This window comes from Ochotona princeps, chromosome 29, assembly GCF_030435755.1.
Source record: "Ochotona princeps isolate mOchPri1 chromosome 29, mOchPri1.hap1, whole genome shotgun sequence".
Classification (NCBI taxonomy): domain Eukaryota; kingdom Metazoa; phylum Chordata; class Mammalia; order Lagomorpha; family Ochotonidae; genus Ochotona; species Ochotona princeps.
The window spans coordinates 10,139,442-10,158,202 of record NC_080860.1 but is presented as its reverse complement, the minus strand read 5'-3'; the positions used below and the strand labels follow the sequence as shown (position 1 = coordinate 10,158,202).

At 49.1% G+C, this 18,761-nt stretch overlaps 1 protein-coding gene across 2 annotated transcripts in view; it reads right to left on the bottom strand.

The window, feature by feature from the left end:
• The window catches only part of CCDC60 (coiled-coil domain containing 60), a 133,664-nt gene that overhangs the window by 73,920 nt on the left and 40,983 nt on the right, over positions 1 to 18,761 (bottom strand). For both annotated transcript variants that reach the window (XM_058656935.1, XM_058656936.1), the window contains exon 2: positions 8,337 to 8,416. In XM_058656935.1, the coding sequence (XP_058512918.1) occupies positions 8,337 to 8,416 (80 nt within the window). The remainder of the gene's footprint in view (positions 1 to 8,336; positions 8,417 to 18,761) is intronic.

The window sequence follows — 18,761 nt, the reverse complement described above, 5'->3', positions numbered from 1 at the left end:
ATTTATTCAAAGGATAGAATTACAGGAGAGAGAAATTTTCCATCTACTGTTTCAACTCCACAAATGGCCACAATGGCCAGAGCTGAGCCAGGCTAAATCCAGGAACCTGAAACTCCATCCAGATTTCTCATGTATGTGTGGCAGGGACCCAATAACTTGGGCTATATTCTGTTTTTCCTGGAACATTAACAGAGAGCTGGATAAGAATTGGAGCAACAGTGACTTGAACAGGTACTCAGATGTGATGCTGACATCACAGGTGGGGGCTTAATCTACTGTGCTGGACCCTGAAGTTCTTCCCATCTAGAAGTGGAATTGACTTTCCCATCTTCAATCTGGGCTGGATCTATGATTTGCTTTGGCCACAAGACTATGGTAGAGATGATATTTTGGCCAGTTCCTGGCTCAGAGCTCAACGGATCTTGCATCCTTCCGTTCTAGCTCAGGAGCTTGCCACAAGGAGAACAATCTCTAGCCAACCTATGGGAAAATGAGAGACCAACCGAGAGCTGTCTGGAGTTAGCTGACCTCCAATCACAGGAGAGAACCACAATCAAGATCAGGAGAGCCACTAACCCAAAAAATGAGAGGCCAGCTGACAGCAGAGAATCCATCTGACAGCTGAACCACAGCTCTGTAACCATGAATAAATGCTTATTGTTTGGGGATCTGAACTGTTTTAAGCTGCCCCTTCTGATGCCAGTATCCTGTAGCACGGTGCCTGTTTGAGTTCTGGCTGCCCCGTTTTCTGCTCCAGTTCCTTGGTAATGCATCAGGGAAGGCAGCAGATAATGGTCCAAGTGCTTCCACGTGGGAGATCAGGATGGAGTGCCACGTTCCTGGCTTTGTCCTAACCCAGCCCTGGCAGTTGTGGCCATTTAGAGTGAGGAAGCAGATAAAGATTCATTCTCCCTCTCTCAATGTTGCTCTTTCACATAAATACATAAATCTTAAAAAAAATGCTTATTGCTTTAAGTCACCGAGTTTTGGGGAGTATATTATTATGCTGCAATAGCTGTTTGATAGAATGACTTGAAGTAGCTCTCTCAACTTCCCCGAGTTTCTTTTCTCATTGGAGAAGTCAATCCGCAAGACCTTTCCTGCCTGCTGCAGGGAAGATTTTTAAAATGTTATGCAAATAAAAAATTTTGGCAAATATTTATCGCACATTCACTCCATGACAAGCAATAAACTAAACCCTGGGGATGTGCAGGATAAGTTGACTTGGTTTTAAGGTGACATTGATAGCTGTTGCTCCCAGCTCAGGCCAGACTCCAGCCTTTCATCTGGAGTGGACACTCCTGCTTGAATGACACTGGAAGGGAAAAACTCAGTGGGCATTTCTGAGAGTCCTCAAGCGATGGACCCTTTATCCCATGTGCCGCTGTTATTCCATGGATTTACATATGCACCGCTTCTCTTGCTTCCCCGACTGAGCTAACATACAAGCTCTATTATCCTTATTATTATTATTTTTTTAACCTGGTAAGTTCTAGAGACCATCCTACCAATAACTATTTGTTCAGGTTCATGCCAGTGGATGTGACACAGACCTTGCTGTAAGAGCTCTGACACCCTGAGGAGGAAGGCAGAGCTGCGAAAAGGTCATGCGGTGTGCAGACTCTGCTCTTCCCCTTCAGTTCCCACTCTCGGCTCCCACATCCAATCCCTTAGCTGGTCTTGAGGCTCTCCCTCCAACGCAACTCTGAATCCACCCATGTCTCTCAATTTGGTGCTTTTTAAATTTCCATTGTCATTTTTCACCACAGCCTTCCAACTGGTGTCTAGGCGGGGGATGGAGTTCCTTTCTAAAAATCAGGTCAGAGACAGACGTTTGGCCTGGCAGTTAAGAGGCAGTTGGGGATACTTCAATTCTGTACTGGAATGCCTGGGTGTGATTCCCGGCTCTTGATTTCAACTTCTCATTAACATGTCTGCTGGAAGGCGGCAGGTAAGGCCCACATGTCTGGGTCTCTGCCACTCAACGTGGGAGACACAGATTAAGTTCCCACTTACTGGCTTTGGTTGGACTCTGCCCCCGGAGTGACAAGCACATAAGAGCACTTGCTCTCATTCTCTCTCTCTTTCTCCCTTCCGAATAAATAAGTAAAAACTTAAAATGAGGAAAATCAGATCATATCCTTCATTTTGTTCAGAAACTTTCATTGCATTTAGACTAGAACTTAGACTTCCCACCAAAGCTTACAAACCTGGCAGTGTATGAACCAGGCCTTGCCCAACTTTTCAACTTCATCATTTGCTTCTCTCATCCTCTCTCTGATCCAGACACACAAGCTTTCTCTTTGTTCCCTGATTTCCAGTTTGTTTTGATTTTTGGCATCACTCACGTGTTCCCTGAAATACCCCTGCTCTCTTCTCCTCTCTGTATTTATGTAAAAGGTTCATTTATTTGGCAGAGAGGAAGAGACCTATGGAAAGGGCATGGAAGTTTCCAACCACTGGTTCACCCAAGTCAGGAATTCAAATCCAGGTCTTTGATGCGAGTGGCAGGAACCCAACTTACTTGAACCATCCCTGCTGCCTCCCAGGGTCTGCACTGCCAGGAAGCTGGTGTCAGGAGCGAGAGCTGGGGGGGGTGCAACCTGGATGCCCCCATGTTAGATGACGGCACCATAACAGCCATGTACCTGCTCCCAAGAAACTCTTTAAGGACACTGAGGCATCAGGCCCTGAGCTCTTCCTGATAAACCACTCTTTTTTTGAAGACCATTGCTGAAATCACAGCCTTCTCATCGAGATTTATACAACATCTTGTTTGATGCTCACCCTAAATCTGTTTACTTCCTCGTTGACTTTTTTTTGTTGTTGTTGTCTTCACCCCATCTCAGTGCACACCATCCTCTCTCATTTCCTGAGGACAGAGGTCATGGCTGCTGTGTTTTTTGCTGTGTCTCGCATGTGTGCAGTGAGAACTAGTGTAGGAGGAGACTTCAAGGCATTTGTGAGAGAGCAGAATGAAAAAGGTAAGTTTATTTTGGTGCAACGTGTTTGAAATCCATGCATTCATTGTTTTGTTTCTGTAATATGCAGTCCTATGAACTTTTGTTAAGACTCGTCACATACCTGGAAATGCCCTGTACTCAGTAAATACATGTTGGAAAAGATGAATGAGCACAAACTGACTTTGCTTAACTCGATTAAAAAAAAAAAACAGCTGCTTTCTTTGACCCCAATTCCACCTTGGTTATTTCTCACTGCCTTCACAGGAGAGCAAAACCTCAGATCTCCTAAAAACCTGGAGAACTTGTCCTCTGCTGGGGTCCACCCCCTGGGAGGTGGGGGTGGGCGGAATACTTCCTCACTGTCTGTGCCTAACTAAATTTTGCCACAGTAAATCATAACTCCAGGTTCAGCATTTCAGTGTTTTAATTTCAGAAATGCTTTTTTTTTTTAATAAAAAAGCTTGCAATTTAAAAAATGCTAGCAACCTTAGAAGAAAACACAAATCGCCACTGTCTTCAGAATCAACCAAGAGGGACTGGCTGACCGTATTTCACAGCAAGTTAAGCTGCCACCTGTAACACTGAAGGATACCCCATCTGGGCTCTGGCTTGAGTCCCAGCTGCTCTGCTTCTGATCCTGGCCCCTGCCAATGCACCTGGAAAAGCAGGGAGAGATGACCCAAGTGCCTGGGTCCCTGCCAACCCACATGGAAGACCTGGATGGAGTTTAAGGTTCCTGGCTTCAGCATGGCCCAGACCTGATTGTTGTGTGTGCATTCAGGGAGTGAACTAAGATACTGTGTGTGTGTCTGTCTGTATGAACCTTTCTCTGTGTCACCTCTGTGTCAAATAAATCTCAAAAATAGCCAACCAAGAACTGGGCACATATAGAAATCCCAAGGATCGACTTATGCTCCCAGAAATATTGGCCTCTAAGCATGGGACACGCTGCTCGGTGTCACCAAACATCTGGCGGGACACGCAAGCAGGAAAACAGTTAGAGTTTTGCTCTTTTTAGTGCCTTGTTAAATTGGCCATGAAATGAGAGATGGTGCAATTGAATTATCAGAGGGCTGAAGTATTAAATAAAAATCCAGGAGACAGTCGGGGTGCTTGGTTCGAGGCATGCTAGACGTTAATAGGAGATGAAATGGCTCTGAAAAACACTGAGTGGAAATGACAACATCTTTGGCTCAGAATCTGCCTCATGTAATATATGGGGAGATGGACCCACAGGGGAGGGGGCAGGGCTCACCCTTCCTGGAGAGGCAGCTGCTCTTGGGAAACAGGACATTTCCATCTGGAAAGGAATTGCTCATTTCTGAAATTTTGCTGGGGCCCATGCTGGGTCTGTTAGGTTGGAATATTTTCTGGTTGATTCCTGTTCTGCTTGTGGTCTCCCTCTTGGCTTCTCCCACGTTCCCCCTTCAAGTTGAGCTATTAGACCAGCTAAGTTAGGCTGATGAAGACATGAAACGCTAGTCCTTGTTGAAGCAATGGTAAATGTGTCTGGTAGGAGTGACCGACTCCACCTGCCAACCAAAGGGTGGCAGAAAAGCTGCTGTGTTGGCTTTTAATCTCTGTTTGGCTGCGCTGGTGGGAAGCACCACCCCTGATGTTCCTGGGGCACATGCCCAGTGCTGTCCTGGTGAATGGTTAACAACTGGCTCACAAGGCTGTGGCAGGGAAGTCTGGCTTCACTTGCTGAGTTCTCTGATGCAAACATTCCCTCAAGGGCTGATGTCAGTGAGCATAGAGCTGGAGGGAGATGGACCATGACATTCTCCATAGCTGTCCCACCATACAGTTCCAATAACCACCAACAGCCTTAACAGCAGAGGTAAGAACAAATGTATAAAGTGGAGTGAAAGTTGTCAGAGTCCTATGTGGAGTCATTTTTGCCAAACTCGAACAACAACAACAAAGTGATACTAAAGCAGGGAGGCTAGGAAAGAGCAAGTTCATGCATACGTACCTGAAAACCAGATTCATCACAAATGACTCAGGAGAACCACAACCTTGAACCAAGCTCACTTTGCCCTTATTTTTTTTTAAGATTTATTTTTAATATGGAAGGTAGTTACAAGAGAGATAGAGGCATAAATAGAGAGAGATCTTCTGTCTGTTGGTTCAGTTCTCAATGATCCCAAGGACCAGAGCTAAGTCAGTCCAAAATCAGGAGTCAGAAGCTTCTTTGGGTCTCCCATGAGGGCACGGGGCCCAACGGCTTGGTCCATCCTTTGCTGCTTTCCAGAGTGCATTAGCAGACAGCCAGATTGGAAAAGGAACAGCTGCGACATGAATCGGTGGCCACAGAGGATGCCAGTGCTGTAGGTGGTAGCTCTATCTGTTATGCTGCAATGCTGGCCCCCCATGCCCTTACGAAAAATATTTATAAAAAAGATGCCTGGGGGCTAGTGCAATGGCTCAACTGGCTAATCCTCCCCTTACAACGTACCAAGATCCCACATAGGCACCAGTTTGTGTCCTAGCTGCTCCACTTCCTATCCAGCTCTTTGCTTGTAGCCTGGGAAAGAAACAGATAGTCCAAAGCCTTGGGACTCTGCACCCAAGTGGGAGACCTGCAAGAAGCTCCTGGCTTTGGATCGACTCAATATCAGCCATTGCAGCCATTTGAGGAGTGAACCAGTGGATGGAAGACATTTTTTCTCTGTCTCCTTCTCTCTGTAAATCTGATCTGTCTTTCCAATAAAAATAAGTAAATCTTAAAAAAAGAAAAGAAAAGAAAGAAAAAGGACGCCTGCCCAGCAACTGTGGGACTGACGTCACCTAGGGAACTGATTCTTGTGGCCAAGGAGTATTGTTTCATAGTCACCTCCGTAATCTTCCTTGTCTGGCCTTGGAACAAAACTTCTGCATGTCTCAATGTCCTTGAACAGGCACATGCGTCCTCCCACTGCGCTGTCCCTTACTGAGCAAACAAATGGATTGTCTTCAGAAATTTCTCTTTACGTTTATTCATTAAGTTTTCAGAATCATTAGGAAGAGATGAGCGTCAAGTATTTTTCCTTTGTGCTTTAATGTCATCAGAAGGTTATCATTATAGTTTAGTTTTCAACAATAGCTGGGCTTCAGCCATTGGTTTGAAAATTTCCTAAAGATTTGGCCACAGACTCTGCGTGGAGGTCAGCCCACCATCTGCATCTTACAAGGACCCTCTGTGTTATCATCGGTCCTGTGTCCTGGGGATTCCCTCAGGTCCTGGGGATTCCCGGACAGCTTGTCAGCTGGAGCTCTGTGCGGACACACTGCCACCTTGGTTAGGATGACTGTGTACGCCTATTGTTGGACTGATGGGTACTCATGACAAGACAGTTGATTCTGTGATGTGAACCTCACCTCGGGTGCAGTTTTGCCTGTGCACTATTCCCCGTGAAGCTCCGGACATCCTTCAGGCACGGTCTGCAGCTCAGAGCAAGTCCCTGGGGGGAGGCTCCCTGTGATGGATGCTGGCTGCTACTCAGGGCACTCTTGTCTTCTTGAGTTTTGACTGTCCCTGGGAGCTGCTCGGATCTCAAGGCATTAGCTTCATGAAGTTCTTCCAACTTGGGCCCATGCACATGGTAGGAACCAATATGGCTACAGCCAGCAGAGGGTCCTTGTTGATCTCCGGGGCTCTGTGTAGGAACCAAAATTCAAATACGCTTCCTGAATTTGGCTCTGGGAGACTCTTGAGCCTGAGCCACGCTGGCTACTCAAGCTGCAGGCATTAACTGTGGGATTATTCCAGCACTGATGGTTACGCCAGTCTGTAGGACTGCCATGAAGACTGCCATGGCCCAGATGGCTCAAATAGCAGGAGATTATTTTCTTGCTGCTCTGGAGGCTGTGAAAGTCCAAGATCAAGGCTGGCAGAGCTGGGTTCCTCCTGAGGCCTCTCTTATGGCAGGCGGCTGCCTTCCTACCGTGTTCTTCAGTGGGCCCTCTGCTTTGTGTCTGCACAGGCCTGGTGTCTCCTCTTTTTCCAAGGACGTCAGCCAAAATTTAATCAGGGACACTGCCTTATGACCTCATCTAACCTTAATTATCCCTTCAATGGCCCTGCATCCAAATGTATGTGTGTGCACATGCACGATCCATGGCCTCCCAACTACTGGGCACCTGGAATGTGGCCCTGGATGCTTCATCGTGTCATGACATTGCATCATGTGAGGCTGGCAGAAAGCCAAGCACCTCGTTACCTTGTTTCTCAAGTCGATTGATTTACATGTGGAATGACTCCATTTCCACTGACACACTCTCATGTGGCTGGCATCGGGTTTCCACTGCACAGGGCCTGTGTGGGGATCCTTGGAGAGTTGGCAGTGTGGCCACCCCTCTTGTGGTGCTAAGATATATGGCCTTCTTGGGTCCTCTCTTGACCCCTCCTGGAGTTCCTCCAGTAGTCTGTCCTGCTCCTCTCTTTCCTCCTCCTTTCAGAATCTCCTCCTGGGCTCGGGCACTGGTTCTGTCACATGGTGCCACTGAGGCAGGGCTGGGTGGAGATGCTAGGGCTGCCGAAGAGGGCAGAGGAGGGAGGTAGGGGTACATACCTCCTCCCTCCTTTGGGTCAGAGTAGAAGAGGTTCATGATACACGTGTCCCCTGGTCGACTCCTGCCACCTACACTCCCCTTTTGGATACTGAAAGCATTTCTAGTTCCATCCTGCTATGAGTTGCTCTGCCAAAAGCCCCATTTATCATCCCACCTCAGAATATTCCAGATCCCATAGAGGAGGAAAGGTGATGAGGGAAGCTAAGCCCACCTTGTTGCATGCAGAGGCATCGAACACAGTCCCAGCTCTGAGCTGGCTCACACCGTTGGGAAGGACATTAGCGGGGAGTGTGATGGGGGCCCTGAGTTTAGGGCCATGGTGTGTGGAGGGTACTCTGTGTGCATAATTTCACCCAGTTCTTCCAACAGCCTTGTATTATTTCCATTTTACAGATGGGAAAGTGTCTCCTTGGGAAGTTGATTCACCCCTCCTGTGCCACCAGCTGGCAGGTGGTGGGGGCAGTGTGACAGTATTTCATACTGAGACTGACCCTGTGTTACTGTGAGGGTCAGGGGTGAAGAGAGAAGATTCTCCAGAACAATTTGGAATGTTCTCGAGTTGGAATTCAGGTCCAGGCACAGAAGCAGATGGAATTCCAGGCAGGAGCCCAGGCCAAGGCGTAGCCGGGACATGGAGGAAGGCCCAGTTTACTTCCTGAGAACCCCAACCCAGCAAAGCATCCTAGCTCTGCTCCTTGGGGCTGCCCTCCCAGCCTTCTGCTGAAGGTTTAGGGATGGGGAGAATAAGGACATGGGGGAGGACGCGCACGGACCTCTCTACCCCATAGCCGGCCCACCTCTGCCACATGGCCCACTCACCGGCTTCGCAGGAGGTCTTTCTTGAGGTTCCCTATTTCCTTGTCCATGTACCTAATGCTCTTCATGGGCTTGTCCGGGACCTGTTGGGTAGATGAGAGTGAGGGGGAGACAGGTGGTTACTTAGCTGCTCTGGCAGAACCAGCCTATGGCAGACCACATCCTCTGAGTTAGGGCGTGTGTTGAGGGGTTGGTTCTGGACAGCAGAGTCCATCTCCATGCCAGGAGGACCCCGTGTGGCATGGCAGATGTGACAAGGGCTTTTCAGACAGGTGCCATGAGCTCTGTCCTGGTTCTGTGGTGACCAGCTATCGCCAATCTTGGGCCAATCGCCCAACCTCAATGGGCTTCAGCACAATAGGAGATTCATTCCTGCCCTGTTTGGAGGAGTAAATTAATGGCTGAACCCCCGATTTGCAGCAAGTTGGTTGGTCATAAATGGAACTATTATAAGCATTGCCTTGAAAGGAAAGCAGAAAATTAAACTATACAAATAATTATTATTGTTGGTAGCCTTGGCAGTTGGTTTGAAGAGCTGACTCAAGAAGTAGATGTACTGTCTCCCCCACTCTTTCTGCCCACACAGATGAGTGAGTTATTCAGGTGACTGTTCATGAGCTTTGTCTTTGCTCTATTCATTTGCCTGGTCTAGACAGAGAGGAACTCACATGCTCCTGAATTGTATTATTCAGAGGTTGATATCAAAGCAACATCAAAAAAGATAGCTAAACAAACAAGCTATATTTTAATATAAAAGCCACTTTTCTCAGACCCCGGTCTAGAGATATAATAAGCAGAATATTGTCTGGATCATTCTTCTTCGAAATGAATTGTTGCATGTTAGTGTGTGTGTGTGTGTGTGTGTGTGTGTGTGTTTTAATCAAAAGAAATTTTGGGGAAATGGTCACTGTGTGAGACGAAGCTGGAGGAAGGCTGCACTGTGATGACTTTTTGGGAAATGCAATCCGTCAGCGCCTATAAATGATTTAAAACCAAACAGTTTCTGCATCAGCATCTGCTGTCACATGCCCTCATGGCGTATCACTAAATGGGCACTGAGACCCAACCACATAGTTGTTCACCAAGATTCTGCTTTGTAGCAAACACTCTTGGGAGCCATTTATCCACCTCATATCAGTAGACAGTCTACACAGGCAAAAGATATGTGTTTAATGCTGATGGAAAGCAAGTACTCAAAGGGTCTGTTCTGTTAACTGGTAAGTTCATGGTTTAAGACACTGTACGGCAAAGATGGTTGAGGCAGGAGACCAGAGCTGGTGCCGGGTAGTCTGATAGCGGGACTTTTGTACAGGGGAGCATTTGCAGAGGTGTTGGGAGAAAGAGGGAGACTGCTACGACCTCTGGGACTGGATGGTCCAAGGGAAGAGGTAGCCTCCACAGACCCTGGAGTGGGGTCACCGGGTGTGAGGTGGGTCACCAGGTGTGAGCTGGGCTCACTGAACAGACGATGTCTCAGGAGGAGGTGCCACCTGCTCGGAAGCTGAATTGAAACAGCAAGTTTCCTCCCAGTGCCTCCTGTGGGCTGAACCTACCTAGCAGCCACCGGCATGGGTGCCTGCCAAACGCAGCTGGTAAGGAGCAGGAAATGGAAAGGAGGACCAAAGCACAGATGGTTACGGCTGCACCTTACGCAAATGCCTTTGCTTCTGACCTTACGGTCATCAAGGACACCCTCGCAAATGGGAACTTTGGATGATGGGTATTCCTCATCTCTCCCTTCATTCTGAGCTTGAGACACCCCTCGTTTTTTTGTGGCTCGCAGGCATATCCAGAATTGAGATCTCTCTCTATCTCTCAAAATCAAGATTTAAAACAAATGTTTTAAGGGTCCTCCTGTTTCTTATGATCCTTGTAGGCCACCCCTACGCTCATCCAAGCTTGCCTGTCCTATGCCCCACACTCTGGCCCTCACACTATTCACTAACACTGAGTCTTCCACCCTAATGCAAGTTATTCATTTGTAATTCAGCTCCACATTTAAGATGTTTCTCTGGATGAAGATGTTTGGCTCAGTAGCTAAGATGTGTGCATCCTATGTTGGAGTACCCGCCTCCTGCTCCTGACTCCTGCTTGCTGTTGGTGCATACCCTGGGGAGCAGCGCCAACGGCTCAAGTTAACTGCATGCCCGCCACCACGTGTAGGAAACTGCAGAAAAGATAAAAGCAGCAGGAGAAAATGAAAGCCAAGTGCAACCCTATCTCCATCTCTATGGATGTCCTTCGGTTTATGTCCAGTGACGCCTTCCCGTCTGCACAGAAGCCATCCTGGGGACACTTGATTTTCTGTCTTTGCCATCCATGGCTGTGCCACTGGCTTCAGAGCATTCATTTTTTGTGCTTCTCGGCTGAGCATGGGTGATCACTCCATTTGACTGTTTGCTGGAAAACAAGACCAAGTCCCCAGCTTGCCCACCTTTCTCCAGCATCAGGTGTCTGAGTTAACGAGAGCAGGATCATGAGAAACGCCACGTGATAACCTCTCCTGGTATGTTTCACCCACAGATGATGGGTGTGGGGAGGTGGGTTAGTGTGTGGACTCACAGTGGAGCCTTCTAAGGCTGTGCATTGGACAGGAAACACTCAACATTTAATCTTCAATGGATGGGGACCTGTTTGGAGGTGATGTGGCTTAACCTCATAACCGTTAACAGCTGTGTTGTCGGAAAGGCCCGGGTTTGACTCCCGGCTCTGTCAAATGCTAAGTGACCTGGAGCGAGTTACATTTACTCCTTGAATCTCAGTTTCCCATCTGTGAAATGAAGCTAAAGCAAATCCTACTGAAAACATAGTTGCTCCACTGGGTGTCATGTGTTGTCCTAAGCTCCTTCTTATGGTGAGCGCGTGATCCCATTTAGTCCTTGCTGTTTTATTCTCCTTATTTTATAGGGGAGAAGCAGAGGCTTGGAAACGTGAAATATCATTTGAACTGAAGTTGAAATGATGTCAAGGCACGCATCCTTCACCAGGGCCTCGTCCTGTTTTGCATAGGGAGGGGGCGCCGGGTATGGAAGAGCAGTTGCCAGCCATTGATTTGCAGAGACTGCTTCCACGGCCGTCCACCTTGTTTCATTGGATTGTGTAGTAAAGAGTTTTACACAGCAGAAAATCACAATGATGTGTTGCGGGTCACAGCGGGAAGCTGGTCTTCTCAATAGCTCTTGTTCTCCTTGTTTTATGAAAGAGTATTCCAAACTCATCTTTGTTATTCCTTCCACTATGGTCTACTTCCCAGCAGCAGATTAAGGATGAAAATGAATTTCTGCTAAATGCGCCTGGGCTGATGCAGACATCAGGGGGAACAGCTGGACGCTCTGCTGAGTGGCAAGGGGAGGCGAGGCATCGAAGAGCAAGTAAGGCCATCAGCCAACTCCAGACTCAACCACGACGCCCACAAAGAAAGGAGGAGGCAGGGTATGGGTCAGATGGTACACCGGGGATCCCACTTGGCTTGTTGGTGATTTCAAGGGTGGTCGTTATTTCCTTTTCCCTTTTTCTGAGCCCTGTGCAAACCCTTTGCCCTGAAACAGGCGGTATGCTAGCAATTTCTGTACATATTCCCTTGGCGGGGGACAGGGGCATCCTTCAGAGGGTGTTCTGATCTGAGCTCCTGCCTCCCAATTTTCTTGTGCACCCAGGAAGGAAGGACGTGGAGGCATGGCCGGTGGAGCCATAGCTAGAGATGCGGAGGGAAAGGAGGCATCTGAGGAAGCCTAACGAGTCCTCAGCTGAGCATTAAAGAGAGGACTAAGCTGCAGGATGGGGTGGGGAGGGAGGAGCAGTAATCCTTGGGAAGAAAGGGTTTGCGCTCCGGCTCCTGGCACGGTGCCCGGCTGCGTTCCTGCCTTTGTTGCTGACTGAATGAGGAGATGAATGTCTCACAAGACTTAGTCACGCAGCTTCATTGTTCAGCCCATCCGCAAGGGAAGCTCAAAGGGATATCAAGTGACCTCCAAAGGAAGCACTCGGGGAGGACACTGGTGTCACCCACGCGGTTGAATCTCCATCGGTCCACTCTGAATCCAATAGTGAGGAAGCAACCCTAAGAAACCGGAAGGTGAGGTCCTTCCACAAAACCTGGGCTCCGGAAAAAAAAAAAGAGCTGATGTCATGTCACTGGGACCTTATGGAGAGAGGGACAGAGACAGGAGAGAGATGCTCCATCTACTGGTTCACTCCCCAGACGGCTGTTAACAGCTAAGCTAGACCAGACCAAGGGGCAGGAGTCAGAAACCTGCATCGGCGGGGGTAGGGGGGAGAGCAGTTACACTAGAAACTGTGTGCCCAACCTGTCTGAGCCAACTTGATCAAGAATAAACTATAATTTGAAGAAAGAACCAAAAGCTTGCTGGTTGCGGAGTATTTGAGCCCTGTTGATTGGCCTTCCTATGGAGCTCTCAGGTCTGTATTCCCTCTCAGCCAGCATTGTCTCCATGCTGCCTGAAGTCCTGCCTCCTCCTACCCCAACGCTCACCCGGACAGACAGCAGCCACAGCACCCCTAAGGCCTCCCACCAGGGACTCCGAGCAACATGAACACCGAGTCTCATTACTCTCTTGGCCAACACACTTTAAATATACTCCCTGTTGTTCTCTGAGTAAAATCTGCAATCCTCCCCCGAGAACTACCTCGATCTGTTGGATCTCATACTGACCCCAGTTCTGACCTGAGGAGCTCAGTCATGGGGGCCTCCGGGAAGGGCCTTGGATGTGCCATGTTCCCTGTGATTTCAGCACCTTTGCACCTGCTGTTCTCTCTTCCTGGGATGCTCTGGTGTGTGACCCTGGCCCCTCGAACCATCCTGTGACTATTCCCTGGGATACATTCCACGATCTTCTCCAAGCTTTTCAAGGCTGTCATGCAATGATGTACAGGTTGGGCATTGCAAAACTCCGGAGAGACACACTATTCACATCTCAGAGCATGTCAATAAAATAGGTCCTGGGGTTCCCAGATGTGATGGACAGTGGCTGTGTTGTGTACTTCTTAAATCCTTCCTGCTGTTGGAGAAGAGCGGATGGTTTGCCGAGCAGGAAGGTGAGCATGAGGGAGCATCCTGGAGAGACTCACGGAGAGGGCGAGTGGCTCTGGGGTCTTATCATAGAGGTCAGGGGGAGGGCAACTGGGGGTCTGGGAGAAGGAGAGCAATAGAAATTGGTGGTAGTGGTGGTGGGGAGGAATCTGTACGCTTCTCCAGAATTGTTTCTGTGGGTTTTTCCCACACAGGGTGCAGGTAACCTTCTCCATCTCTCCTGTGAATGCCCATGCACACCTGGGCAGAGGAGGAAGTGTGATGTGAGCCCTAGGGTGACACGGGAGCGACAGAGGCAGATAGATGACACAGGCCGGGGGGTGGGGGGGAAGAGCACGTGGAGTGAGCGCCTGGCAACACTCCCTGCTTCCTGGAAGTCACTGCTTCCAGACATCAGGGCTCCCACTTGGAACTTTTTTATACATACTCATGTGTGACCCAGACATGTTACCGTCACTGTCACTACACCGTTAAGTATGCATGATCTTTACAGTGCAATTGCAAACTATGAATAAAAAGAGGCTGAACTGTGAATGAACCTGAGTGAGGTTTCGGACACCTCCCCAGATACCAGTAACCACCCCATCCTGGATCAGCAGTCAGCAATGACTGTGATGCTACAACAGAGCAGTAGGTGGCGCTAGATGCCATGGCTTCGAATCAAGTCCAGGGGTCTCCCTCCTTGTCTGGCTCTTTTTCCCCTCTCCTGCCTCTCTCCTCTCTGGTTTGATTGAAATGGAAATTGGCTGCCAGCATCAATGAGTCCCTATCAGCCCTGGGACCGCCGGCATGCAGGCAGCCCATGTGCTACCCACCCAGTTAAAGAAAACCGAATCAAATACATTAATCTTATAAGCTCTTTTGACAGGGCCAGCAGCTCAGCTGTCAGGCACCAGCAGCCAATGGCAGCCTGCGGGATGGGGCTAGAGGGCTGCCATTCAAAGACCTGCAGGAGCTTCAGTGAACTGGCCTTGGGCTGCAACGACCCCTCTACTCTGTTCTGGTGACCTAGTCGACAGTGATACTCTCGTGCCTAAGCGCTCAGCATTCCCCATGTGCCTGGAAACGTGCTGGGCTAGTGACAGCCAGTGGGCTCCAGTCTGAATGTCAGCTTCATTCTATCTGTGAGTGAGTCACCAGGGTTTCCTGGAGCTCCCGCGGTCCAATCTCACTGGGGGGTAGGGAGGACTTCTCCAATTGATTAGCAATGCCTGCCACCAACACGGACATGGGAAACAGAAGCACTGGGGCACGCAAATGTCACTCCCGAGCGGGAACAACTCACCTGCCTCTCCTCTTTGACTCCTCATGATCAGCCCAGGAGCTGGGTCTCGTGGGAATTACAATCATCCCCACGTTGATGAGTGACAGACCAGAGACCCAGAAGAATAGAGTCACTTTCCTGAAGCCACCCAGACTTGGGCCTTGGGTCCCGCCTTCTGGTTGTTCCCTTGTCACAAGATGCACGGGCTGGGGGCGATTGGTGACATTTCTCTCCTTGTTGATCCATCCATTACTACAGCGTTGGCCTTTGCCGCACTGCAAAGGGAAGAGGTCTTTCTCCTTGGCAGGAAGCCGCAAGGAGCTAGGAACAGGCCGGCTGGCAGGTGGAGGGTGACAGCAGGGAGCAGCTCAGGGAAGGCTCTCCCAAGTTTACTAATCCAGACAGGAGACTCCCGAAGCTGAGAAACCACAAGGAGCCACTTTAATAAAAACAGCAAGTTGAAGGAAGTTCCATTTGTTAAAACAACATCAAAAACCAGGGGTCCTCTGTATAATCACTACATCTTGCAGAACGCTAGACTACGGTGCAGGAGGCTGGAGCAAGGTGACACCAAGGTTTGGTCTTGGGAGCCAGAGATCAGAACATGGGTTGGTCATCACCAACTCACGCACTGGGCCTCAGAGAGGGGGATGGGAGTTGAACTGAGGGATGGACTGTTAGAGGGCGAACGTGGTACAAGGATACACAGAAAGATAAGTAGACAGCAGCTAGAGATGAATGACAGACAGCTAGAGAGATGTGAATGGGGAGGGAGGGAAGAGAGAGAGAGGAAGAGGACAGGGAGAAAGGAAGACAAGGCTAGACACTACGATGGGAAGGCCCAAGAATGACACCGGCTGATGGGGGCGGGGGAGGGACTGCCGAGGAACAGACAGTATCAAGGAGAGAGTACAGGAAAAAATGCCTGTTTTTGTGGATGAAGTCTCACTCCCCCTTCATTTACATATTGTTCTCTCTCCATTTACATATTGTTCCACTCCCCCTTCATTTACATATTGTTTTAGGGCCCCTTTGGAAAAGGCAGAACTTCACTGATGGGGGGCGGGACTAAGATTGTGGGCTCTGCACACCCTGAGCCAGTTTACTGTCTGGCTCTGTGGAGAGGTTTGCTGTGTTCCGAGTTCCAAGAATGCGGCAGGCTTTTTCCTGCATGAATTTTCAGCCGTAGATTATTGTCAAGGACACATGAAAATACCACCCCAAAATAAACAAGGGTGACGGTTCCAGGCCTCGTCCCATCAATGTGCCGGCGGTGCGACGGTGCCCAGGATCATTTCTGTAATTCTCCCCATTATCTCTGCATCAGGTTTCCGAAGATTGGACAGCCAGAAATCACAGAAGTTAGAGCGGTGGAATTGCGGCCCATTACCTGGCTTCTGTGTGTTCAAAAACACGGAGGAACGCTTTTTTTTTTTAAAGGAAGCAGATACCGGATGAAAGATACCATCCTTTTATACTTAAAAAAATAAATCCCACACCCTGTGTCCTTCCTCATTTTCCTTTAAAAAGTTTGTATGTAAAGGTAAGCAGAAGGACAAGCAGAATTTTTCCGTGAGCTAGATCATATTCCCCAGGTGTCTCCCGTGTCTGAGCCTGGCCCAGGCCCACACCAAGAGCTGGGAACTCCTTCTCGGTCTCAGACGCGGGTGGCAGGGACCCAGGCATCTGAGCCATCCCTTGCTGCTGTCCAGGCTGTGCGTTGGCAGGAAGCTGGAATTGGGAGAGGAGCTGGGACTAGAACCAGTCACTCCAATATGGAGTGTGGGTGTTCCAAGCAGTAATTTGTCCATCACCATGCCAAACACCTGCCTTGTCCTTTCACTTCTTAGTTATTTGTTGGGGCGAGGACTGGAGGGCTCTTGGGTGATTGCACTCATTCATCTGGGGCTTTCCGCAGACTGGCTGGAGCAATGCCCTCTTTCACATTGCAGCTGAGCCCTCTGTTGGACATCCAGGCCACTTCCTAGGGGGTCACTGAGGCTGTTTCCGGTTGTGATAACTTGAGCAGATGCCAGGGATGTTGGTGATCATCCTACAATGGGCAGGAGGGTCCTCCCTCTCCTGCAGAGCTGTAGTTGGTCATGACTGTCAAGACTGGACATGGCTGCCACGGCACATGGGCATCCTCTTACAACTTGTGTGCCTTCCTCCAAGACAGGCCTGTCCAGCAAGGCACCTGACATCTCCAGAACACAGGTGGTGAGCACATGCTACCTGCTGACAGCTCGTGAGTGAGCTTGGAAGTGGGCCTTCACGTGTTGCTAACTGCGGCCCCAGTGGCCACGGCCTTAGGACACACCGTGAGTCAGTGGGTTCTACGCTAAAACACACCTGGAGTCCTGGAACTGGGGTGTTGAGGAGTGTTTGTCCTCTTTTGCTGTTGCATTTTGGGCTAATGTGCTGCATACAAATACATGACTGAAGTACAGCCTCAGAGGAATCAAGTCTCCACAGGAAACAGCGTTCTGGGTTACCCGAACTCATTAGGTTCCTTTTTGGGGTTTAGTCACAGGATTAACGGAGCCTCTCTGACTGTATCAGTCTCAACTGTGGGCGAGGAAAAATTGTTGCTCCATTTCGGGGTGTGATTTGGTCTGGACATGACTTGGTTATAAATGAGATCATCCCACAGCCAACCAACCACCACAGGACACAGAAGATAGTGGTGCGAAAAGCTCAGATTTTGCAATCTGAGAGACGAGGGTTTAAGTCCCAGCTCTGCCATTTGCTGTTCCTCTGGACAAGGCTCATAAGGAACAAGTGCTCTTAAGTGCCCATTTAAACAAAAAATGTAGGTACCCATTTTAAAAGCAGTAAATATTTTTTCTATTTTGTATTTTTTTAAAGAGGAGGGGAGAGAGAGGGAGAGGAGACAGACAATTGCTTTTGCTGGGATCAGAAGTGGAGCTGAGACCCAGGCACTCCAATCTGGACGTCCTAGCAGCACCTTAGCTGCTGTGCCCAACACTCAACTTCCCACCAGTACTCTCCCAACTTCTTCAAGTCAATCTTGTTAGATTTCATAAATGAGCGACATCATATGGCATTTGTCTTTCTCTGCTTGACGTGTTTCACCTAACACGATGGTTTCCAGTTCCAACCATTTGCCGCTGTAACTCACAAGGGCTCACCCTCTCTTCAGCGGCTGGACGACACTTGCTCGTGTGCATGTACTGCGTTTGCTCTCTCCATCCATCAGGTGGTAGAGACACTGAGGCTGTTTCCACATCTTGAATGCTGTAAACAGTGCCGCGTGCATTGGTATTTTAAGGGCAATGTTCAAAGCTCTACTTATGTGGGCAATTATTCCTCTCACGTTGCAAGTGGCACGTATTCTGTTCCTCCTCCTCCTTTGGATTCTAACCCTGCAGGATGCACAGGGAACGTGACCTTGTCACGCTGCGTCTTTGGTCTTGGTCACAATGCCAGACAAAGAGTGCTTCTTTGGCAGATGTCCACTGAGTGAATAGATGCCTGGGAACGAAACTGGGGCGTTTGTTAATTTTCAACTTGCTCGACTCAACTCAGAGACAAAACCAGAAACACTGAATTCGGGGTGCAAGAACAGATGTGAATGCTTTCCATCCTGCCTCCTCTGAGGGGCTCAGCTCTTCGTGCAGGAAGTCAGGAGTCAAAGATCATCTCTTGGGAGAACCGGGCAAGCCACTCACAGGCAGCAGAACGCTTACAGCTGCAGAACCCAGCAGTCACCAACTCAACAGAGACGTGCGGAGCTAGGCCCTCCTCTTTCAGAGCAGTGGGTCTCATTCAAGTCTGAAGTACAGGAACCGAGAAATGCAAGCCAGACAAAGAGTCCGGATAGAGGGATTGTGGGAAGCCCTTGCAGAGTGCTGGGAGTGGCTGCCCTGGGCAGGAGAGTGCTTGCATCACAGCTGAGAAAGAAGTGGGGAGAGGGGTTCCCGTTCTTCAAAAGACTCACCCTGATAGCAGAGCTACTTTTAACTCCTGTATGCTTCTAATCTTCTAAAATTTAAATGAGTTTGAGAGCCCTATTCGGAATTAAAATACAGAGCCCCCCTTTGTTCCCGGGAAAATCAACAAGAACAACACCCCCGCCCCCTTCCCGTCATAT